Source organism: Ascaphus truei, chromosome 4, assembly GCF_040206685.1.
Source record: "Ascaphus truei isolate aAscTru1 chromosome 4, aAscTru1.hap1, whole genome shotgun sequence".
Classification (NCBI taxonomy): Eukaryota; Metazoa; Chordata; class Amphibia; order Anura; family Ascaphidae; genus Ascaphus; species Ascaphus truei.
Genome location: NC_134486.1, coordinates 209,261,530 through 209,284,624, shown reverse-complemented (window position 1 = coordinate 209,284,624; position 23,095 = coordinate 209,261,530). Strand labels below are relative to the sequence as shown.

Sequence of the window (23,095 nt, the reverse complement as noted above, 5' to 3'; positions counted from 1 at the left end):
TGTCTTTCTTTAATATGAAAAGCCTAAATTGATACATTTTTGCAACCTCTTCCTTCAGTCTCAAGGCCAAGGCCAAGGCCAAGTTACAATGGCACACTGTGGTACAGTATCTTTTTTAAACGAAACACCTGCAAGCCGACACATTACTGATTCGGCTCATTACAATTCATGAATTTCTGCCATCTGGCGGACACGCGAAGCATTGCAGCCTATTTAAATCCGAACCATTATCAATAAACCCATGAACCGCGCGTCAGCCGGGCATGACCCCTGGCTGGGAAAGCAAGATGAACGCGGCATGCTCCGGGTGAACAGCGTCGCATTCCAGGAACAAGCCAGGTAAAAACCGGTGATTTGTTAGAATAAAAGCTGCTGCAGCAGTATAAAAGACATTTGGGCAGGAGGTTTAGGTTCAAGTACCCACATCCTGGGATGAATGGAAGTCCTCAGGACTACCATTTGCTTCACCAGACAGTGAGGAGCCTAACCCAGTGGATGGCTTCTGATTGAAGTGATTTCAAGTCCTCCGGAGGATAGAGAGCAGTGGTGTCAGGAACTTCATGCCGATTTGAGTTCCAGGACATTTCGGGCTAAGTCCCGATCAACTAAAGACTCTTGTTTTACGTTCAATTCAGCTAGGAAAGTCTAGCTTTTTGCCCCAGGTCATAAGCATATGTGTATTTCTTATGTAGTTTGTGTTCCAAGTGTAGATGACTATTTTAAGTGAATAAACTACAATTTATTTAATTATCTTGTTTTGCTCAATGAATGATCCTGGTAAAAAGGTGTAAACTGCCTGGTCTCTTGTGACAATAGTAGTTGAGCACAGGCCTGCAGTCCAAAATTGGGGGTGCTATCTTTCAAGCGATCCACACCGTGGGCGTGTCCTCAGCTGTTATTCTGGGTTTCACGCACATCTTAGCCCTGGAACATGTAACAATTTTAGAGCGCCCCACAGGTAATCCTGAATTGGGGGTGCTGTCTTTCAAGCCGTCCACACCGGCATAGTACACGCATGCACTCGGCCGATACCATGGGTTTCAAGCACATCTCAGCCGTGGAACGTGAAGGGACGTGGCCCTGATACGGTGGATTTCAGGTACCTCTCAGTTCATGCAAATGTCCCAGTCAAGGTAACAAAATGGCCCTGAAACAATGAGTGCCCTCATTCACTTCTCAGTTCAGCAGTGGTGAGCTTGTTCTCATGAGCTGGATGCTTCCCCGTAGCGAGCACCCCAGCTTGCAAGCAGTGGGGATAATTTGTGTGGATACAGCAGCTAGCTTCCACTTCTCCTTCCGCATTACCCCTTCCTTTTTGGCTGTTCCCCTTTGCCCAAAAATCTAGCAGTGCCCCCAAATGTAACACCTCTCCCACACCCCCTAAAGGAGATTTGCTGTTATGGGTGTACTTTGGTGCTGTATTGGCTCACCTTTTGTATATCAGGAAGCCTGAGTCTCTGCGTTGGTATGGGGAAGGGCAATGGAACGACTTCTGATCTGCCTGGTGCAATGCCTCAATCCTGTAGGGATCTGCCAGGGGCAGAGAGTGACCCCACAGGAACCCATTTCCAGTAAGTCAGACAGGAGACATTTATTGGCAGGCCAGCTGATTCCATCTCCCACGCAAGAGAGGTATTCTATGACATCCTGCTGATGATCACCTTCACTCACATCTTGCTGTTGCTTTGTCACTGGCTAGGCCCCCCAAAGGCTTGAGGCCCTTGGGGCTAGTCGTCACCCCCTGATGGGGTGAGGCAGAACCACCTCACTCACTATGGAACAGGCTACATCCTGGAAAACACTCTTCAATTTGGGAAGAAAACATCTTATATACCTGGGGGAGGAGTTATTGACGGAGGGCAGAACAGGCATCACCCCACAGTGGTGACACCTATAACCACCCCTCCACTTCTCCCCCCCCCCCCCACCCCCAGGCATGATGCTTCCAACTTCCACTGGCCTGCACTTGGCTATGGCTATAATTAAATAGAACTAATAGTGTGCTTTCGGACTCTTATGCTAACTCATGAGGAAGGATTTAACCCTCACTGCCTGCCCTTACCAGGACTTATGTGCCAGGGCCGGGAAACCCATAGCCAGGGGCACTAGGCTATAGTTGCATTAAACAAGAATTAACTATCTTGGTCAAAATAGCAGATATTTCCTATCAACCAGCAGTAATACTAAGCTAAATCTACTCATCATTCCTAGAACCATATATCCTTTTATCACACAATATATACCCTAACATCTGAGATATTATTTAGCAATTAAATTGGCATTTGGGGTGATTCTCAACTCGTCTTGAGTAATTAGCTTTTTAATCTGGGGTTACACTAGCCGATATTGGCTCCTGTCTACAGTCAACACCAGACTTCTTGGTCTGATCTCCATTGGGGTTATACCTTTATATAACCTATCATTCTTTTATTCACCATTACCATACTTACCTATTTGACCCCTCTACCTACAGAGGGAATAGTTAACGTATTAGACCTTATGTTCTTAGATCCAGACTAGAACATATTGAGGTTGGGTCTTAGACCACCATAGCTATTATTTTGGTTACCACCTCCCCACCCTATAAGGTTCACACTATCCACGATTAGGGGCTATAACCCATATTAGCTTGGCTCATACCTCTCCCCTAGCCTCTATTGAGCTTTTTACCCATGTGATAATTACATGTTTATGTTTGTTCATCAGTATTTTATGTTGCACATCCTATTAAAGGTTAAGTTTTATTTATATAACCATTTCATATATCACTTCAGTGAGTGCTTGTATATAGAGACGCTTTTCTTGCCTTGGCAAGTATCTGTTTACTTGTGTACTCTTCGTCCCTAGCACCACCTGTAGCAACAGCCTGTTGCAAGACCTTCCACTCTCCTCTCTCCTTCCCTAGTTATCATATCTACTTACCAATTAGATTGTAAGCTCTTCGGGGCAGGGACTCCTTTTCCTAAATGTCACTTTTATATCTGAAGCACTTCTTCCCATTATGACTTATATGTATTATTTGTTATTTATATGATTATGTCACATGTATTACTGCTGTGAAGTGGTATGCACATTAATGGTGCTATATAAATAAAGATATACAGTACATACATACTGTATAACATCAAAATCAGTTTAACAATGTGTCATTTTTAAAGAAACCTATGATACAGAACAGTCAATATGTTTTTCAAGGAGATAAATAATGCAAAATATGTTATTTTCAGAGAATCTAGATATTAGTATTAATTATTTTAGATCTAAAATGTATGGAATAAAAATGTGGATTTCAACATTTCTCATTTAAATTTCAAAATTAAAGAGACATTTTGTTCATTTTTTTATTACCACATGTAAATGTACATTTACTTCCTAAAATATAAGTAATTATATACAATTATGTGGTCAGTAATTAATAGAAAACAATGTACAGTATCCATTAAGACATACTGCAGTACAGTACAGGTAAGCAGTACGTGAAAGCTCATATGTGGGGGTAATTTAAGAAATATTTAGGTATAATCACTTCTAGAAAGTGGCATTATTATAACAATCTAATTTACAATGTATTATACTGTAAAAAAATAAAATCTTGTCCCACCTAATCCTATACATACAGTAAAGAGTAAAGGACTGTATGCAGTCATATAAAATCCATATAGTTACATTACATACAGTAGTTACATAGTAGATGAGGTTGAAAAAAGACATATGTCCATCAAGTTCACCCTATATTAAATTGCGTTGACATTTTGTGAATTTGAGTTAAATAAGTTTTTTTGAGCTTAAAATTTTTTAAACAAAGTTGTAAATTACGTTGCAAAAGTTTTTTAAACTATCACTACTGTACTTTGAAATTGCTGCAGCATTGTTTACATTTCTTTTAGGTATGACAATTATTGAACATTTCACCATTCTGCTGTTAATAGTTTAGTTCCTTTGGCTTGAACTTCAAAAGTTATCAAGCATGCTTTATATTAGGAAACATGCATTACAATTATTGGTGATTGATTTCAATCCAAGTTTTGATATGTGGGAGAAGCACTATTGATGTGATTTCCAATAGTTACAGTGCTATGAGAGTTCCAGAAGTCTGGCTATTATCACTATTATTTGGGGGGGAGGAGGGGAAGAGATACTCTGTCTACAGTATGTGTGTCACATAAGTATCCTCCTATAAAAAAATAAATATGAGGAAGTACAGTTTTTGCTACACATTTTATAGCAATCTCCAGATATGCAGCAACTTCACAATTGATTGTCCTGGACACATTCAATGAGACAAAAATCCTAACCAAAGCTCTGCTAGGGAATCGGCATTGGAAGGGGATATTTTATTACATGGTAAAAGATGAGCCACCTTCAGTGGCATACACTTCACTTGTTCGCCTGGAAGTGTATATATCAGAAGATATTCTCGAATTGCGAGTCCCTGTGATATATTTCTTACTTATACACGATAAATCTTGCATTATCTTCACAAAGTAATTTCTAAATTGTACTCCAACAAAAGCATATATGACAGGGTTTAGGCAGCAGTGGAAAAAGGCAAGTGTCTCCGTGATGAAACGGGCATATGCAATTTTAATTCGACCATCACAGCTGTGATTGTTGCTACTTAACTCTACAGCTTTTTCCATAAGAAGCACATTGTAGGGGACTTGACAGAACAGAAACACAGCCACAACAGCTACAACTACACGGATTGCCTTGTGTCTTTGAGAATTCTGTGCTTGCAGCAAAGTTTTAATTATAAACGAGTAGCAAAATACTATGACGAGCAAAGGAATGAAAAACCCTATGCTAATCTGCACAGCTAAAACTGCTAACTTCCACGTTCTTGCTGTTGAATTGTTCTGGTAATTTGCTTCGCAAACCCGAGAATCATTTATTTTATAAAATGTGGTGAATGAATATGTTGTACTGGAAAGGCATACAGAAATCAGCCACACAAACAAGCAAATCACTCTTTTGTATGCCATTGCTGTCGCACGGAATCTAAATGACTTGGTAACCTGCACAATTGCAACATAGCGATCAATACCTACGCATGCCAACAGCAGCATGCTGCAGTTTAAGTTTATTGCATAGATACTCCTGACCAACTTGCACATGAAGTCCCTAAAAACCCATTCCTTTTCATGATAATACACAGCCCAAAATGGAAGCGTAAATACAAACATTATGTCAGCTATTGCCATGTTTAGGAGAAATACATCTGTCATAGACTTTGTTCTCTTATAGCAACTGAAAGTTAGAACCACTAATATGTTTCCTACAAGTCCCAAAACAAATATCAGAGAAAATGCGACAGGTGTAAACTTTTGCCTGAATCCTCTGAATTCCTCCATGCTGCAAGGTTTTTCATAGTCACTTATGTTGTAATCATCCATTTCATCATAATAGCTTTCAGTTGTAATTAATACAGACGCATTGGTTGTGGCAGCAAAAGTAACCATATTTCAAGGTGTAAGTGTACTGGATCCTAAAATAAATAAACAAAAGCAGTTAGTAAACACATACGGTATACATTGTAGAAAGAAACATCTCAAATAACATTGTTTACAGTTCATTCAAATAGGGCATTGATTGTTGTTGAGGGAAAAAAAGGTTTTGATTTTGTTGTTTCCTCTGGTTGGATAATTTATAACATTCTGCTTGGTCACTGCCATTGAATCCTTTGGATACTCAGTGATATTCTGAGTTATAATGGGGTATGTTCGGTTATCTAGTGAAACAATGAAGCTATTGTACATCTGTGTACTGTATGTATGTATGTATAGCTGCAAAAATCCGCAGTACTCACCAATATGTGGCAAAAAAATAATTTATTGGTATCACATGGCAAAAAAAAATGGGTGAGGTTTCGAACCCCCCTGGTCCTTTCTCAAGCTCCTGTGGCGTCCGAAACATTGGCATTTTTTTATTTGCCATTTGATACCAATAAATTCTTTTTTTGCCACATATTGGTGAGTGCTTTGGATTTTTGCAACTATACATTTCCAGGACTTGTTGGTGATCCTTGTCCTTCTGTTTGCCCCCCATACTAAGCAAAGTATTTACTATCTTACATTATAGTGTGCACCAAGCATCTGTAATATACAGTTGTGTGAAAAAGAAAGTACACCCTCGTTGAATTCTATGGTTTTACATATCAGGACATAATAACAACCATCTGTTCTTTAGCAGGTCTTAAAATTAGGTAAATACAACCTCAGATGAACAACAACACATTACATATTACACCGTGTCATGATTTATTTAACAAAAATAAAGCCAAAATGGAGAAACCATGTGTGAAAAACTAAGTACACCCTTACTTCTTCCATAGGAATTAAGATGCTAAGTAGCAGATAGGTGCTGCTAATCAAATGCCCTTGATTAATTGATCATCAGCAAGTGTGACCACCTCTATAAAAGCCGAAGTTTTAGCAGTTTGCTGGTCTGAGCATTCAGGTGTGTGTTAACACAAATGCCAATGAGGAAAGACATCAGCAAGGATCTTAGAGAAGCAGTTGTTGCAGTCCATCAATCTGGGAAGGGTTATAATGTCATTTCCAAACAATTTAAAGTCCATCATTCTACAGTGAGAAAGATTATTCAAAAGTGGAAAACATTCAAGACAGTTGCCAATCTTCCCAGGAGTGGACGTCCCAGCAAATTCACCCCAAGGTCAAACCGTGCAATGCTCAGAGAAATTGCAAAAAACCCAAGAGTTACATCTCAGACTCTACAGGTCTCAGTTAGCATGTTAAATGTTAAAGTTCATGACAGTACAATTAGAAAAAGACTGAACAAGTATGGTTTGTTTGGAAGGGTTCCCAGGACAAAGCCACTTCTCTCTAAAAAGAAAATGGCAGCACTGCTAAGGTTTGCAAAGTTGCATCTGAACAAACCACAAGACTTGTGGAACAATGTCCTTTGGACAGGCGAGACCAAAGTGGAGATGTTTGGCCATAATGCACAGCGCCACGTTTGGCGAAAACCAAACACAGCATCTCAGCACAAACACCTCATACTGTCCTGTCCTGTACCTACTATCAAGCACGGTGGTGGAGGGGTGATGATTTGGGCTTGTTTTGCAGCCACAGGACCTGGGAACCTTTCAGTCATTGAGTCGACCATGAACTCCTCTATATACCAAAGTATTCTAGAGTCAAATGTGAGGCCATCTGTCCGACAGCTAAAGCTTGGCCGAAATTGGGTCATGCAACAGGACAATGATCCCAAGCACACCAGCAAATCTACAACAGAATGGCTGAAAAATAAAATAATTAATGTGTTGCAATGGCCAAGTTACAGCCCAGACCTCAACCCGACTGAAATGCTGTGGTGGGACCTAGAGAGAGCTGTGCATAAACAAATGCCCGCAAACCACAATGAACTGAAGCAACGTTGTAAAGAAGAGTGGGCCAAAATTCCTCCACAACGATGTGAGAGACTGATAAAGTCATACAGAAAACGATTACTTCAAGTTATTGCTGCTAAAGGTGGTTCCACAAGCTATTGAATCCTAAGGTGTACTTAGTTTTTCACACATGGCTTCTCCATTTTGACTTTATTTTTGTTAAATAAATCATGACATGGTGTAATCTGTCATGTGTTGTTGTTCATCTGAGGTTGTATTTACCTAATTTTAAGATCTGATAAGGAACAGATGATTGTTATTATGTCCTGATATGTAAAACCATAGAATTCAACGAGGGTGTACTTTCTTTTTCACACCACTGTGTGTATATATATATATATATATATATATATATATATATATATATATATATATATATATATATATATATATATATATATATATATATATGTATATATATATATATATGTATATATGTATATATATATATATATATATATATATATATATATATATATATATATGTATATATACACACATATATATATATATATATATATATATATATATATATATATATATGTGTATATATATATATATATATGTATATATATATATATATATATATATATATATATATATATATATATATATATATATATATATATATATATATATACACAATGATTGAATAATGTACCCACAGGTCAGTTCCACTGTTTAAAGGAGAACTGTACACAGGAGTGTGATTTTGTGTCAGAATCTGAAGTTCTTGGAAATAAATTCTTAGATAAAGGTTATAGCAAACAACGCATTGATGAGTCCTTTAATAAAGTTTTAGCAAGTTTTATTGGAATTTTTCAAAGACAGAGATAACTCTACCACAGAAGACTGTACCCATGTGCAATTTGGCGACAGCTGAGTATAATCCCCTCTGCTGTGTGGTGATACTGTCTATCGTGGTTCCCGTCAATTTGCATGTTTGCAACTTTTTCTAGCATATGTTTTGTGCAACAGTACTTAACTTTATCTCCATCTATTCATATGCTATGACCATGGTTACTCCATTTCTCTATGCTGCAGGATTTTTGTATTCATCATTGTATTTGCTGATCAGGGTATGAGTTGGTTTAAATATTTTTTTCTTTTCTCTTCCCTGTGTTTTTCCCATGGCTTTAAGGTATATTTTTATCTATGTTCATGCTTTTTGCACATACTGTAGTATATATATATATATGTATATATATATCTCAAACACACAAAAAAGTATGTTGCTCAACACTGTATATAAGTAGTTAAGTCAGACCCCAAAATGGATACTGCCTAATCGGGTACACAAAAAATATATACACCATATATATACAATGATTGAATAATGTACCCACAGGTCAGTTCCACTGTTTAAAGGAGAACTGTACAGGGGAGTGTGATTTTGTGTCACAATCTGAAGTTCTTGGAAATAAATTCTTAGATAAAGGTTATAGCAAACAACGCATTGATGAGTCCTTTAATAAAGTTTTAGCAATGGATCGTGTGACCTTATTAAGTAAATCAAAAGAAAAATGATTAGCAAGGTCCAGTATAATTGCTAAAAACAGATTAGGAATTAATGAACATTCAGCCCCTATGTTCATTACTACATTAACCAGTCCCATAAAGCAACCCAGTCAATTTTGAACAAACACTGGAAGATATTGCTTTGTGACCCATAACTAGGACAAATTTTACCTAAAAAGGTTCCAGACCTATATAGGAAAGCAAGGAGCCTCAAGGGCACCCTGGCTCCTAACAAAATTCCACTGGAAACTCCTGCTTCAAAAATAACGACTGCCAAATGTGGCAATTTTTAATGTGGCCGTTGCCGTGGTCGATGCATTACATGCAAACACTTTATTCAGACATTTAGTTTCACCTCATATATGAAAGGTGGAACTTTTAAGATAAAGACCAATATGAATTGCCTGAGTACTCATATTGTCTATATGCTATCATGTAGTTGTGGCCAACAATATGTGGGCCAAACTATTAGACCTCTGAGTACATGGTCCTTGGAACATAGGCGTAATGTTGTTAACGGCAACAATGCACACAGTGTGTCATGCCACTTTAAACAAGTTCATAATAAGTATCCTAGTTCATTAACCGTCATTGGACCCGAACAAATCTCTCCCCTTATGTTAAGGAGTGATAGGTTTGGGACATTGTGCAAAAGGGAAACCTTTTGGATCTAACAGTTGGGCACTTTGGCCCCTCGTGGATTCAACTAATGTATTGACACTAGCACAATAGTCTAATTGTCCTTTATTAAGATCAGTTAGGCTTGCTGTGACTGTTTGTCAGTTCTGTACCTTTCCTCGCTCTCATCCAGTCCAGAGCCCTTTTTGAGATTTTTTAGAGATTTTTTTATACATTTTTTACATTTTGTACTTTTTATATATTTAATTTCTATTACCACTTTTCCTAAATTTCCCTTTACAAATTTTTCTATATACATTTATTTTTAGGAATTTTACACAGGTATATTGATTTATACATCAAGTTTTAATGCTTTTTTAACATCAGCTACAGTATGTTGCTAGGTTTTTCCTCACTACAACATGATTCTTAATTGTCATCCCCCCCCACGTTCCAACTCCTCAACTAAATTCCAGATTGAGTGTATGCATTAAATGTAATTTAAGTTGTATTTTTATGTTGCTTATTTTCTAGCATTTGTTTATATGTGCGTATCTAAAATACATTCATTTTCTGGGATTAGCCTCATACACAGTGGTTGAGAGCTCTCTCATTGGCTATTCAATATTGGAATGACCATTGGTCTATGGTTGTCAAGCAACCTTATTGGCTAGATATAGATGAGCTTGACAATAGGAGAGTACTTCAGTTGTTGGGGTATGACGCTACCCATAAACCCTCTGAAGAAGTTACGGATAGTGAAGAAATGCGTAAGGAAGCACGTGACACCCGACATTATGTCATCAAGTTGCGACACGATCGTATCTGGATCGTGCCGAGAATACCATCCTGGCCAGTAGCTGTGAAGTGGTCCACCTACATCGGGGCATTACCTACTTTGTGACGGGCGATTCAAATTTGAAGAAGCCGTATTCTTCAATATTGTTGGTGGTGATATATATGCATAAATGCTTGTTTTAATTTGATTATTTGTGTGTGCCTGATTCCCTTGTCTATCCCTTCCCCAATAAATTTCATATTGCGCTATGGGGTTGCCTTCTGTCTTGTTTTCTTTATTTATATATATATATATATATATATATATATTGCAAATAAAAATGCAATTTAGTGGAGGTTTCTTGTTGCCTTTCCCCCCCACCATAACTTAAAACGTGTATATATATATATATATATATATATATATATATATATATATATATATAATCAAAAAATAAATAGATGATACCGTTCTGTGGCTAACAAAATGCTTTTATTTGTGCGAGCTTTCGAGATACACTGATCTCTTCTTCCGGCGATGTTACAATGAATGAAGCAAGCAAAAGCTATACTATAAACAGTGTCTATTGGAATGTTATCTGTGCTGGTCCTTCCCCCGGTGTGGATGTGTTTTATGGCTGGAGGTGTCAAAAGGTTCCTGAAAACAAGTGATGAAAGAGTGTGTATGTGTATCAGTGTGAATAAAAATGAATGGAGAGCCCACAGTATATACAGTGCTTTACAAAAGGTGTGTGTGGAGTGGGAGTGGATATAAATGGTGTGGGTGGGTGTGGAAATGTGAGAGTTCGTAGCATAACTAAAAGTGTGTGTGGATACTATGTGGTCCCTATTGGTGTATGGGAATGGAAAAACAAGGAGTATAAGTATGTGTGAGAGACAGCTGTGTGTGCATATATATAGCACAGTATGTACAGACATGGAATATAGCACTCATGGGAAGAGAGTTCACTTGTGTCAGTAATGACTCATAAAATTTCGATCTCTGTTTAGGCCACTGCTAAGTGTCTCGAACAGTTGCATAAATTTGTATTCATGCAACCGTCTCTCTTTCGGTGTTTTAAGATTACCTTTGAGTATGGCAACCCTCAGATCGTTCATCTTATGGCCAGAGTCAGAGAAATGTTCGCCAACAGGACTTTCTCTTGTTCCGCGTGTGATGCTGTGGCGGTGCAGGTTCATTCTCTTGTTTAGCCCCTGCCCTGTCTCACCTATGTAGTAGCAGCCCCCTGGGCATTTCATGCACATGATGAGGTACACGACATTGCTGGAGGAACAGGTGAACCTTCCTCTGATTTTGTATTCCCGATTCCTGTGTGGTATTTGTATTGTGTCCGCTGTGTAGAGCATTGCGCAGGTTTTGCATCTTGGGTCCTGGCATGGTTTTGTTCCGCATTCAGTTGTACTGCTGAATAGTTTACTCCTCACCATAATATTCTTGAGATTATGGGGTTGTCTGTATGACAGCACAGATAACATTCCAATAGACACTTTTTATAGTATAGCTTTTGCTTGCTTCATTCATTGTAACATCGCCGGAAGAAGAGATCAGTGTATCTCGAAAGCTCGCACAAATAAAAGCATTTCGTTAGCCACAGAACGGTATCATCTATTTATTTTTTGATTATTGAAGCTCGGCTAACACGGTACTGATACCTCTACATATATATATATATATATATACACACACATATACATACACATACACACATGCATACAGTGTCTATATATATATACATACACACACACACACACACACATATATATATATTAGATTGTAAGCTCCTCGGAGCAGGGACTCCTCTTCCTTAATGTTACTCTTATGTCTGAAGCACTTATTCCCATGACCTGTTATTTAAATTATTTGTTATTTATATGATTACAACATGTATTACTACTGTGAAGCGCTATGTATATTTATGGCGCTCTATAAATAAAGACATACAATATAATACAATATATACATTCTTTTCTAAAAAATAATGATTGCTGTTTGTCTAAATGTCTGTGTGTGACAGGGTAAATAAAAGCCACCAGCTATATGACTGGCAGACATATGTTTAGCCTGCAATGCAGCAGTGACTAGGTTAACTTCAGCTGGGAACCTCAGGACAATTAGATGGATCCCAGCTCCCTAATCAAGGTGTGTTAAAAACCCCAGGCTGTAGACACATGGGGGCTGGCTGTTGAGGAGAGAGGAGTAAGCTACTGAAGAGATTACTGATACAAGGTCTGTTAGCAAAGTACATGGTTTATGAACTGTCTGTCTCCTGCATAGAAAAGAGTAGCTGCCTTATTTTTACACTGTCTGCTAAAGAGAAACTGTTTTGTTTTGTCTGCTGAAGAAAAAGCCAGTTTTCTTTTGTTTGCTGATGAAAAGCTATTTTTGTTCTGTGTGCTGTATATCTTTTAAGCCTAAATAAATACGCCTTGTCAAGAAACCCACTTGTGTAGTTGCATGTACCCTGCAACATATGGTGTTCAGAAGTCCTGGGATTTTCAAAAGGCTCCTGCAGTTAAAGGGCCACACACACACACAAGAATGGAACAAATTTTGAAAGAGTTTCTGTGCGAGCAGACCAGACAGCAGGGACAGTTAATGCAGGAGCAGACCAGACAGCAGGGACTGGTAATGCAGGAGCAGACCAAACAGCAGGGACTGTTAATGCAGGAACAGGCCCCGGTGCAAGCGGAGAGAGATTAAAGACTACAGGCAGCACAGGATGAGCGGATTGCCAAGCTGCTGACCCAATTCCAGGGGTCTGCCAGTCCAGAACTTGCAAGCAGACCCCCGATACTCCTGAGGAAAATGGCTCCGAACGAGGATCCAGAGGCTTATTTACTGACATTTGAAAGAGTTGCGGAAGCTCAGGGCTGGGCTACAGATCGCTGGGCAACTGCTTTGGCCCCGCTCCTCATAGGAGAAGCCCAGGCCTCATATCAGGCCTCCCAGCAGATCAGGCAATGGACTACCGACAAGTAAAAGCCGCCATACTGGATCGCTTAGGTCTGACCCCAGAGACCTACCGGCAGCAGTTCCGGAACATGAAGTACACCGCTAAGATGAGACCCCGGGTCCTCGCTCAGCGGTTATTGGATTTGTGTATGCGCTGGATACAACCCGAGGAGTGCACTAAGGAGGCAATTCTTGAGCAGGTGGTTTTGGAACAATTTCTACAAATAATACCCCCCTCCGCACGCTCGTGGGTGAAACGCCACGCTGCTGAAACCCTAGCTTTGGCGGTCCGACTCGTGGAGAACTTCCTTGGGGCTGAGCAGCAGGCGAGTGTCCTGGACCCGACTCCACCGACACTTGCCGACGCCCAAAGAGGGAGGTCGGATCAACGGGGAACCTACGGCCCGTCCATACGCAACCGCCAAGTCCAACGGAAGGAGCAGTCATTCCAGCAAGGACGGAGTCCAAATGCTGGTCCCCGCCGAGACCCTCATCGCCTTCCTGATGTCGGCTCATCGCAAAATGAGAGGAATTTCCAAGGACGTCGCCCACAGGACCCACCAGATGCCTGGTCTCCAGTATCCGGTCCAGCGGAGCACTATCCACAGCCCCCTCCTGCGAGGGAACCCTCTCCATGTTCCGCCTGCAGAGAACAAGGCCACCGGTATGTGGACTGTCCACTGATGGATTGTTCATTTAGCAGGACCGTCGCCTCGGCCTTCACTGGAGAAAATTACAAGCCCTGGCTATTTCCAGCCCTGATTGGGGGAAAAAACGTCCAGGCCCTGGTAGATTCGGGCTCTGGGAAAACACTGGTCCTCCAGGAACTGTTACCACCTAACGTGTATTCTTTTGACTCCCCATGGAGTATAGAATGTATACACGGTGATGTAAAACGCTATCCGACGGCCAAAATCCGGCTACAGGTAAATGGTCAGGAGGCTTACCTCGAAGTAGGAGTCACTCCTTGGCTCCCTGCCCCCATTGTGCTCGGCCGGGACTGGCCTTTCTTTTCGGACCTAATGGCTCTAGTCTCTCACGAGGAGTCTCATTCTATGGCTCAGGAGAACCCTGGCAAACTGTTCCCCTTCTCGGCAGACCTTTTTCCCAGTAGACACCGGGTTCAAAAGACTCGGAAGCAAAAATGCTCTGACAAACTGGACTGGTTGCAGAAATCTGGGTCTCAAGGTGACCATTCTTATAGCCAGAAGTCACAAGTGATGACAGGGGATGGCCAGAAGGAGGGGGATATGGACCCTGGAGATTTACCAGACCTATACCTCCCTGATTTTCGCCAGAGGCAAAGGGAAGACCCAGTCCTTGCTAGACAGTATGACAAGGTGGTAAAAATTGATGAGCAAATTTTAAATGCACAGGGGGTGATAGAATTCCCCCATTTTGAGCTATCAAATTATATCCTGTATAGGGTGAATAGGCAGACACAAACAGGGGAGGTCACCAGACAGATATTGGTTCCCAAGGCGTTTGTTAAATCTGTGTTCACTCTAGCCCATACTGTCCCTTGGGGTGGTCACCTGGGCAGGGATAAAACATTGGACCATATTTCATCCCGATTCTATTGGCCAGGGATGCATAGTGATATTGCTAAGCTATGTGCAGCATGTCCGGAGTGCCAGCTAACTAGTCCAAAAGGACAAAAACCAGCCCCTTTGGTTCCTCTACCCTTGGTGTCAGTTCCCTTTGAGAGGATTGGGGTAGACTTGGTAGGACCTCTAGAACCTTCTGCGAAAGGACATAGGTTTATCCTTGTAATAGTTGATTATGCAACAAGATATCCTGAGGCCTTCCCCCTGAGAACAGCAACGGCGAAGCAAGTAGCCAACAAGTTGTTGGAACTGTTCTCACGGGTTGGACTTCCCCAGGTTATGTTGACAGACCAAGGTACAAATTTTATGGCTAAACTGATGCAGGATGTCTTAAAGTTACTAGAGGTCAAGTCTGTTCAGACATCGGTCTACCATCCACAGACTGACGGATTGGTGGAAAGATTTAACTGAACTCTAAAAGGGATGCTGAGGAAATTTGTAGATTCAGAGAAGAGAGCCTGGGATGAACTTCTCCCTTTTCTGCTGTTTGCAGTGCGGGAAGTTCCCCAGGCCTCCACGGGATTCTCTCCATTTGAACTGCTCTATTGCCGCCAACCCCGGGGTATCCTAGACCTCCTAAAGGAGTCCTGGGAGGAACAGCGGTCCCCTTCTAAGAATACCCTGCAATATCTACTAGACCTTAGGAAGCGCCTAGATGTGGTCGGCCATTTTGCTAGGGAGAATCTTAGATCAGCCCAGGACAGTCAGGAGAGACATTATAATCAGAATGCTCACATGAGAGTGTTTCTCCCGGGAGACCAGGTGATGTTATTGTTACCCAGTTGCGAGAGTAAACTCCTGGCCAAATGGCAGGGCCCATTCGAAGTACTCCGCCGTTTGGGTGATGTGGATCATGAGATCGCTCAACCAGGGTCCAGGAAGGGTAAACAAATTTACCATGTGAACTTGCTGAAACCCTGTAAGATGCAGCGGTCTCTAATCATCCACCCGGTGGAGGAGGAAACGGACTTGGGTCCTCAGCCTCCATGGGAGAACATCGTGAGTGACGATAAAATCCCAATGGGTAAACAGTTGTCCTCTGAACAAAAAGGGGACTTGTCAGCAATAATTACACAATTCCATGATGTTTTTCTGATTTACCAGGGCAAACTAACTTAATTTCACATGCGATCGAGACAGCACCTAGGGTAAAAGTACGTTCCCATCCTTATAGGTTGCCTGAAAGTCGTAGGGCTCTGGTAGAGAAGGAGGTACAAGAAATGTTACACTTAGGAGTGATTGAGGAATCATGCAGTGAGTGGTGTAGTCCACTAGTTATGGTCCCTAAACCCGATGGGAAGGTAAGATTTTGTGTGGACCTCCGCAAGGTCAATGCGGTATCCAAGTTTGATGCATATCCGATGCAAAGGGTGGACGAATTAATTGACGCCCTTGGTAACGCGGAATATATATCCACGCTGCACTTGACAAAAGGATACTGGCAAATACCCTTAGAGGAGAAGTCCAAGTGCAAAACAGCCTTTGCCACTCCCATGGGTTTATACCAGTTTGTGACAATGCCATTTGGACTGCATGGAGCCCCAGCCACATTTCAGAGACTCATGGATAAGGTGCTGAGACCCCATAGGACTCATGCCGCAGCCTACCTAGATGACATTGTCATTTATAGTAAACACTGGCGGGCCCATCTAAATAGGCTGAAAGCGGTCCACAAACCTCTAAGAGAGGCAGGGCTCACAGCCAACCCTAAGAAATGTGCCTTGGGTAAGGCGGAAACCAAATACTTAGGCTATGCAGTGGGAGGTAGAAAAGTAAGGCCACTAGCCGACAAGGTAGTTGCCCTGAAAGAAGTTCCGACCCCCCAAACAAAAACATAGGTACGCTCGCTGCTGGGTTTAGCAGGGTACTACCGGCGGTTCATCCCCAACTATTCAGAAGTGGCAGCCCCTTTAACGGACCTCACAAAAAAGTGTGCCCCTACACAAGTGGTATGGTCAAGGGATTGTCAGAGAGACTTGGAGGACATAAAAAGGTGTCTATCAGAGGGTCCCGTCCTTAGAAGCCTGGACTTCAACAGCCCTTTTGTAGTGCAAACAGATGCATTAGAGATAGGGCTAGGGGCAGTGTTGTCACAACAGTTTGAGAGAGTTGAACACCGTATCCTTTTCCTGAGTAGGAAATTGTTCCCAAGGGAAAAAAACTACTCAGTGATTGAGAAGGAGTGCCTCGCAGTAAAGTGGGCAATCGAGGCTTTGAGGCATTACCTGGCAGGAGTCCATTTTACTCTGGTGACTGACCATGCTCCACTGAAGTGGTTAAATAGTATGAAAGATTCCAATGCTATGTTAACTAGGTGGTATATGGCCCTCCAACCCTTCTCATTTGAGATTCAGCACAGGCCGGGAAAAGAGAACGCAAATGCTGATTTTTTTTCTAGAGAAGGGGTGGATGGTCGGGCTTCAGCCATGCGTAGCCCCAGCCACACACTAACAGGGGAGGAATGTGACAGGGTAAATAAAAGCCACCAGTTATATGCCTGTCAGACATATGTTTAGCCTGCAATGCAGCAGTGACTAGGTTAACTTCAGCTGGGAACCTCAGGACAATTAGTTGGATCCCAGCTGCCTAATCAAGGTGTGTTACAAACCCCAGGCTGTAGACACATGGGGGCTGGCTGTTGAGGAGAGAGGAGTAAGCTACTGAAGAGATTACTGATACAAGGTCTGTTAGCAAAGTACATGGTTTATGAACTGTCTGTCTCCTGCATAGAAAAGAGTAGCTGCCTTATTTTTACACTCTCTGCTAAAGAGAAACTGTTTTGTTTTGCCTGCTGAATAAAAAGCCATTTTTCTTTTGTTTGCTGATGAAAAGCTATTTTTGTTTTGTGTGCTGTATATCTTTTAAGGCTAAATAAATAAGCCTTGTCAAGAAACACGCGTGTGTAGTTGCATGTACCCTGCAACACTGTGGTATATGCTTTGCAGTTTGGATGGTTAATGGTTAAAACATATGTAGCCCTGGTCACCTCTGGTGATGTAGCCCGGGTCCCCTCTGATCCCTTGGTTCCCCACAAGCCTTTATATACACGGCGGTGTTGGGTACGTCCGGCGCGTGCGCGGGTGGTTGCGGGGAGGTGTGGACAGGTGCGGTAGCTGTGGGGAGTAATTGCCGGCATCGCGATCGGTCGGGCAAGGCGACCGGGTCGCCAGAGATCCCCGGCGGCTCTATTTGCAGGGAGCCGCCATCTTGGGTATGCACGCACGTATGCACGCGCGTATGCCGACGGCTCACGCATGCACAGTGAGCTCTGGTTGAGGCGGCCATTGAGGGAAGGCTCCGCGCAGGGACTACAAGTCCCATAAGCCTTAGGGGGCAGCTACATTGATAGAATAGGGAGCTCACGCTGGAAGTGGTAGGAGAGAGACAGTTAGGACAGTTGTAAGGACAGTTTAGGCAGTTGTAGGAGATGGACAGTTAGGGCAGTTGAGGGAGAGACAGTGAGTGAGTGAGTGAGTGAGTTAGTTAGTGAGTGAGAAGTGTATTAGGAGTAAGTTAGTAATTTAGGAGTAAGTTAGTAATTTAGGAGTAAGTTAGTAATTTAGGAATAAATTAGAAATTTAGGAATAAGTTAGTAACTTAGGAGTTAGTAACTTAGGAGTTAGTGAGTTAGTGAGTTGGTAAGTTAGTAAGTTAGTAAATTAGTGAGTTAGTGAGTTAGGATTGAGTGAGAGAGAAAATCAGGAAAAGGATGGGTTGTATGTGCAAGGTCTGTGACTCCTGCACTGGACCAGAGCTTCCCCATTATATCCCAGCTAGTCCCGTACTCACCTCTGCTTGTGTTACTGCAGGGACCAGCCATAAATAGGGACACGGCCCTGTACAATCATTAAAGGTACAGGATACTGTACAGCCAAGACGCAGCAGCATCTTGTCCCTTGGTGAACTGGGACCCTATCACCTCACGTGAAGAATTTCCCCTGCGAGGACGGACGCACAAGAGTCATCAACTACCGTTGGGTCCGTAGACCCCATCGCAGGACACAGCGCGCCCGGCTGTGGACGCACCCGGCAGGTACCACTCCCAACAAGTGCACCAACAGTTAACTGGAGAGCGCTACTCCTTACACGTTGGGTGGGCTGGACACTGAGGAAAGGGACATCAAGGTATTGGTGCCTAGCACCCAAGGTACTGTTGGGACATTCACTGGGGGTTTGGGTTAGGTGCTCTTTATACTTTGTGTGTTATGTTATGTTGCATATTTGTTATTATACGTTACTGTCCAGTAAATACTGTTACATATACCTTGTGTGCAATTACTGACTGTATTGTCTTGGGAGAGGCTATCCCACTGTGTGAGGATCCTTCCCAGGTGGAGGCGCTGTTAGCATATTTATTACACACACTCCATGCTCCCAGCAGCGGAGGCTCAGACTCCTGTGAGCCACAGGTATTGCACCACACGCACAGTAGTCGCCTTATCACCCAAGGGGTGGGGGAACGTGCGCTACACATATAATATTTAAAATTGGGCTGATGCATGGATGGATGCTGAATCTGTCCATGGATGCAACCTCCTCTTCGAAGGCCATTTCTTCATTTTAGGTATTCCAACCTTATGTGAATCCTCTTTTTGGCAAGTTAAACTCAGGGTGCATCTGCTTCAGCATTTCTAAGCATCCCTGTGTTTTACTCCCAAAAATTTTTGGCTGGGGATTTAAAAGTAATTGAAGTCCTCCAGTTTGCACGATCTTTCCTATTGTTAATATTTGTGTTTCCCTAACTGACATGGCAATAAGGTGATATATTTATAGTGAGTCATTTCCAAATTAGCTTGACAATACTTAACCTTCAACAATTTGAGGATCCAAATTTCTAAAGTGCACCGTTCCTTTTCTTTTACTATAGAATATGTTCCACTGTTTAGTGGAATGGCATTTAAGGAAAATGTGACCCAATACAAGGCAAGGGGATTAAATACTACACTGTAAGTAAAGTTATAAACAGTTCACCAAGGCAGCCTAATAACATGCAACATGTTATCTGGCTGCATTTGCATTACAAGAGCAACCTAGTAAACTGTAAATGGCAACAAAAATCAAAGGTATTGGAGAAAAAGTATAGACACATGTGTGACAGTGAAAGGGTTAACCAGGCCAATAATAAAGGTATTATGCCCGGCTGGTTAACCCTAAACCTTGTTGGGACTGAAGGGGTTAAATTGTATGTTCACCATAATGCCATGTTTTCCCCTATACTATCTATATTGTCCCTGTTTTGCAGCCCCAGAAGTTACTGTAGCTGCAGTATTATGAATGAATGAGAAATGTGCAAACTGTATTCGCAACACAAGGAGGAGCTTCTAGCGCTGTGCCAAGCACTAATTGCATAAGTGTGCCTGCGAGTAAGTGGCTGCATTGAAGATGTGTATTTCCTAGACCACAGACGTCGAAACCGCAAAGTCAATTGAATAAGTGGTCTGTGGTCTAGCTGAAGTACCTGAGTGCTGCAATGTATCCAGCCGTCTTGTTATCCACTTAATGTGAATTGGTGAAGTGCGTCTGCGGTTACCGATCAAAGCCAGCACGGATACCTTGTATGCCGGCTTGTAACCCAGAACGATTATAGGTCAAATCGCAACCCACATCACAGAGCCCATTCAATTAAGTGGATAACATGCGCTAAGAAAGAGCTAGCACTCTAATTTTTGGAGTGCAGCTACAGATGAGGCCACGACTATTCTAAAACAAACCAGTGGCAATCACCAAAAAGACCCAGGAACAGCCTGAATACATGCCTTAAACGTGCCTTAAACTAGCCCCAGCATTTCTGCATTGATTAATGGCCCATCAGATTAACAGCGATGGTCCCTGGCAGTCCCATTCTAACTGAATGAGACTGCCAGGGACCCCATCTGTGTTAATCCTATGGGTCGTTACTCAATGCAGAAATGCCTCAAACTTGCCTCAAACTAGCCCAGCACATACACAGCACATACCCAGAATGTAACCCGGCTAGTTTAAAGCAAGCTTTAGGATAGTCGTGGCCTCGTCTGTAGTTAAAAATATACCATGAACATACATATTGGTTTCATATTTGTTGCACATGCTGTACAGAACCTACATATAAAAATAAAATTTATTCCAATGGTGTTTTAAATGTAAAGGCAGGAACCCTTTGCTGTCAGCCCGGCAATGAATCCATTAACATGCCCATATGTTATGGATGAATGAGCTGAGGGATTTTTCATCTCCGTACTTCAAAGGGCACCCTGCTAAATTGGTGCCCCAGTGTCTAGAGAAGTCCGGAGTTGATAAGCCTCAGAGACCCTAGGTGTTAGGGTGGCCGGATTATTGCCAAGTATCAGATACCGGTGCGAAGTATGGGCGCTTCACACTTGGTAGGCAAACCCCAGATTTACTGTCACCAGGTAAGAGGTTGGGCCCGGTATGCTAAGCAGCTTAGGTGTCAGGTTGGCGCATGCTCTTAGCAGACCGGGAAGCAACTTCTGCCCATTCTAGGAACACCTGGCAAGTCGGGGATAGGTAGGAAAAGTTGTTCCCACGGCAGGATTGGCTGTGTATGTTAAGGATAGGGCTCTTAACCCTATAACAATGCCTGCAGCCCCATCCTAGTCAGATTCATATAAGATCAACCAGGAAACATCCAAGTACAGCGTCAGCGGTTCCGGAGTGTGAGAGGTCAACTACACCGTAATGAAGAATTACTGCTGCGGCACAGTTTATTCGAGCATTTGCCCGTTCTGTGCCGCAGCAGTAGCCTGGCGCGCGCCCGAGTGTGACGGGCGCGCGCCGAAGCAGCGGAAGAGCGCCCTCCGATCGGGGCGCTCTCCCTACCGCTGCCGGGTCCGCCGGGTCCCCCGGAACCCCCTGCCGCTGTCCCGCGATCGCGGGACACCAGGGCTCCCTCGGGGAGCCCCTGGACACGCGTGCAGGGGGCGCACGCTCCCGATGACGCGTGACCGCGCGTCTATGACGCGCGGCACGCCGAGGGGCGGCCACTAGCAAGCCGGGAGATTTCCCGGCTTGCGGTACCGACCACACTTCAATAAAGTGTGTCGGTAGTGTACACCCCTCTTCCAGAATTCGTTTGCCTGGGGATTCCCGAACGAATCTTGTAAGGACTTTACGAAAATATTCCTTTCGGCGGAGATATAGGGGTGGCAAGTTGCGCCCCTAGCCAAGGATTGTCGCACGGCTCAAATCGCGCACCCACTTGCCTGCATGCAGGGGTGTCCAGAGACTTTGTTGATAAGTCATTCGTTCCGTGGACATTTGATTTTGTTTCCCCATCCCAGTGTTTTATCCAGTGTAATTGTGAAGATGTGTGTGTTTGTCTGAAAAAAAATTAATTACAATTTATTTTGCCCGCCTTGTCGTGCTCAATCCAGAATCCCGGTATTAATGTGTTGGTAAAACCTGGTCTACCGTAACAACAGGCATTATAGTTCCTCTTCTCTTTTATATATTTAATTGCTACATGTTATATTGTCCTCATTATCCAGTTACAGTTACATTAGCATTGTACAACAGTAATGCTTACAATTAACTAAGGTATAACAGGGATTTTTTTTTACCAGTGTCGATTCAGCAATAGTTCCAGGATCTTTCGGGCTTGGACCCAATATGCACTGATGTCTTAAGCGAGCTCAATTCAAGCTGTCATACAAGTTCTTCGGTATTCTGTGACTCGTATATTCTAGAACTACAAAAAAAAGTTATGTCAAGTAGTCAATAGCACAAATGCCCGCATTAAACATTGTTTTCTTTAGATTTGCAACTATTATATATGTATATATTTTTTTTTTCAAAAGCTTCATCATTTAGTCTACATAGACTCTACTAACTTCTTCAAAGGTATTATACGGCATCATATATTCCAACCCCACAGTACATAAGTTATGGTGGGTAACAAAGTGACAAAAACCCTCCACCGTACACTGTACAGTAAATAAAAATTTCACTTGTGAGCACATTCACATTTCTCAGACAGGTCTGCTTTCCGGCATTATCTCTTACAGTAGCATACAATGCTTCCACTGCAGCCAGGGCATCTGGGAAATGACATGTAAATGAGTACACAGTGTCACCTGAAATTATTCAACCATGCAGAACTGACTATAACATCAATAATGTTTATTTCACAGCTCTGAACAATGCAACACCAAATATTGTTGATTATATAACACATAGATTGTAGATTATACTGTATAA

The 23,095-nt window shown here is 42.3% G+C and overlaps 1 protein-coding gene across 1 annotated transcript in view; it reads right to left on the bottom strand.

The window, feature by feature from the left end:
• Nucleotides 1–3,411: 3,411 nt before the first annotated feature.
• Nucleotides 3,412–23,095, bottom strand: part of CCR6 (C-C motif chemokine receptor 6) — a 48,571-nt gene continuing 28,887 nt past the window's right edge. Inside the window, exons 2-3 of the mRNA XM_075594778.1 lie at nt 22,459–22,586; nt 3,412–5,485 (exon numbers count right to left, since the gene is read on the bottom strand). Of these exons, the coding sequence (XP_075450893.1) occupies nt 4,338–5,459 (1,122 nt within the window). The 5' untranslated portion in view covers nt 5,460–5,485; nt 22,459–22,586 and the 3' untranslated portion in view covers nt 3,412–4,337. The remainder of the gene's footprint in view (nt 5,486–22,458; nt 22,587–23,095) is intronic.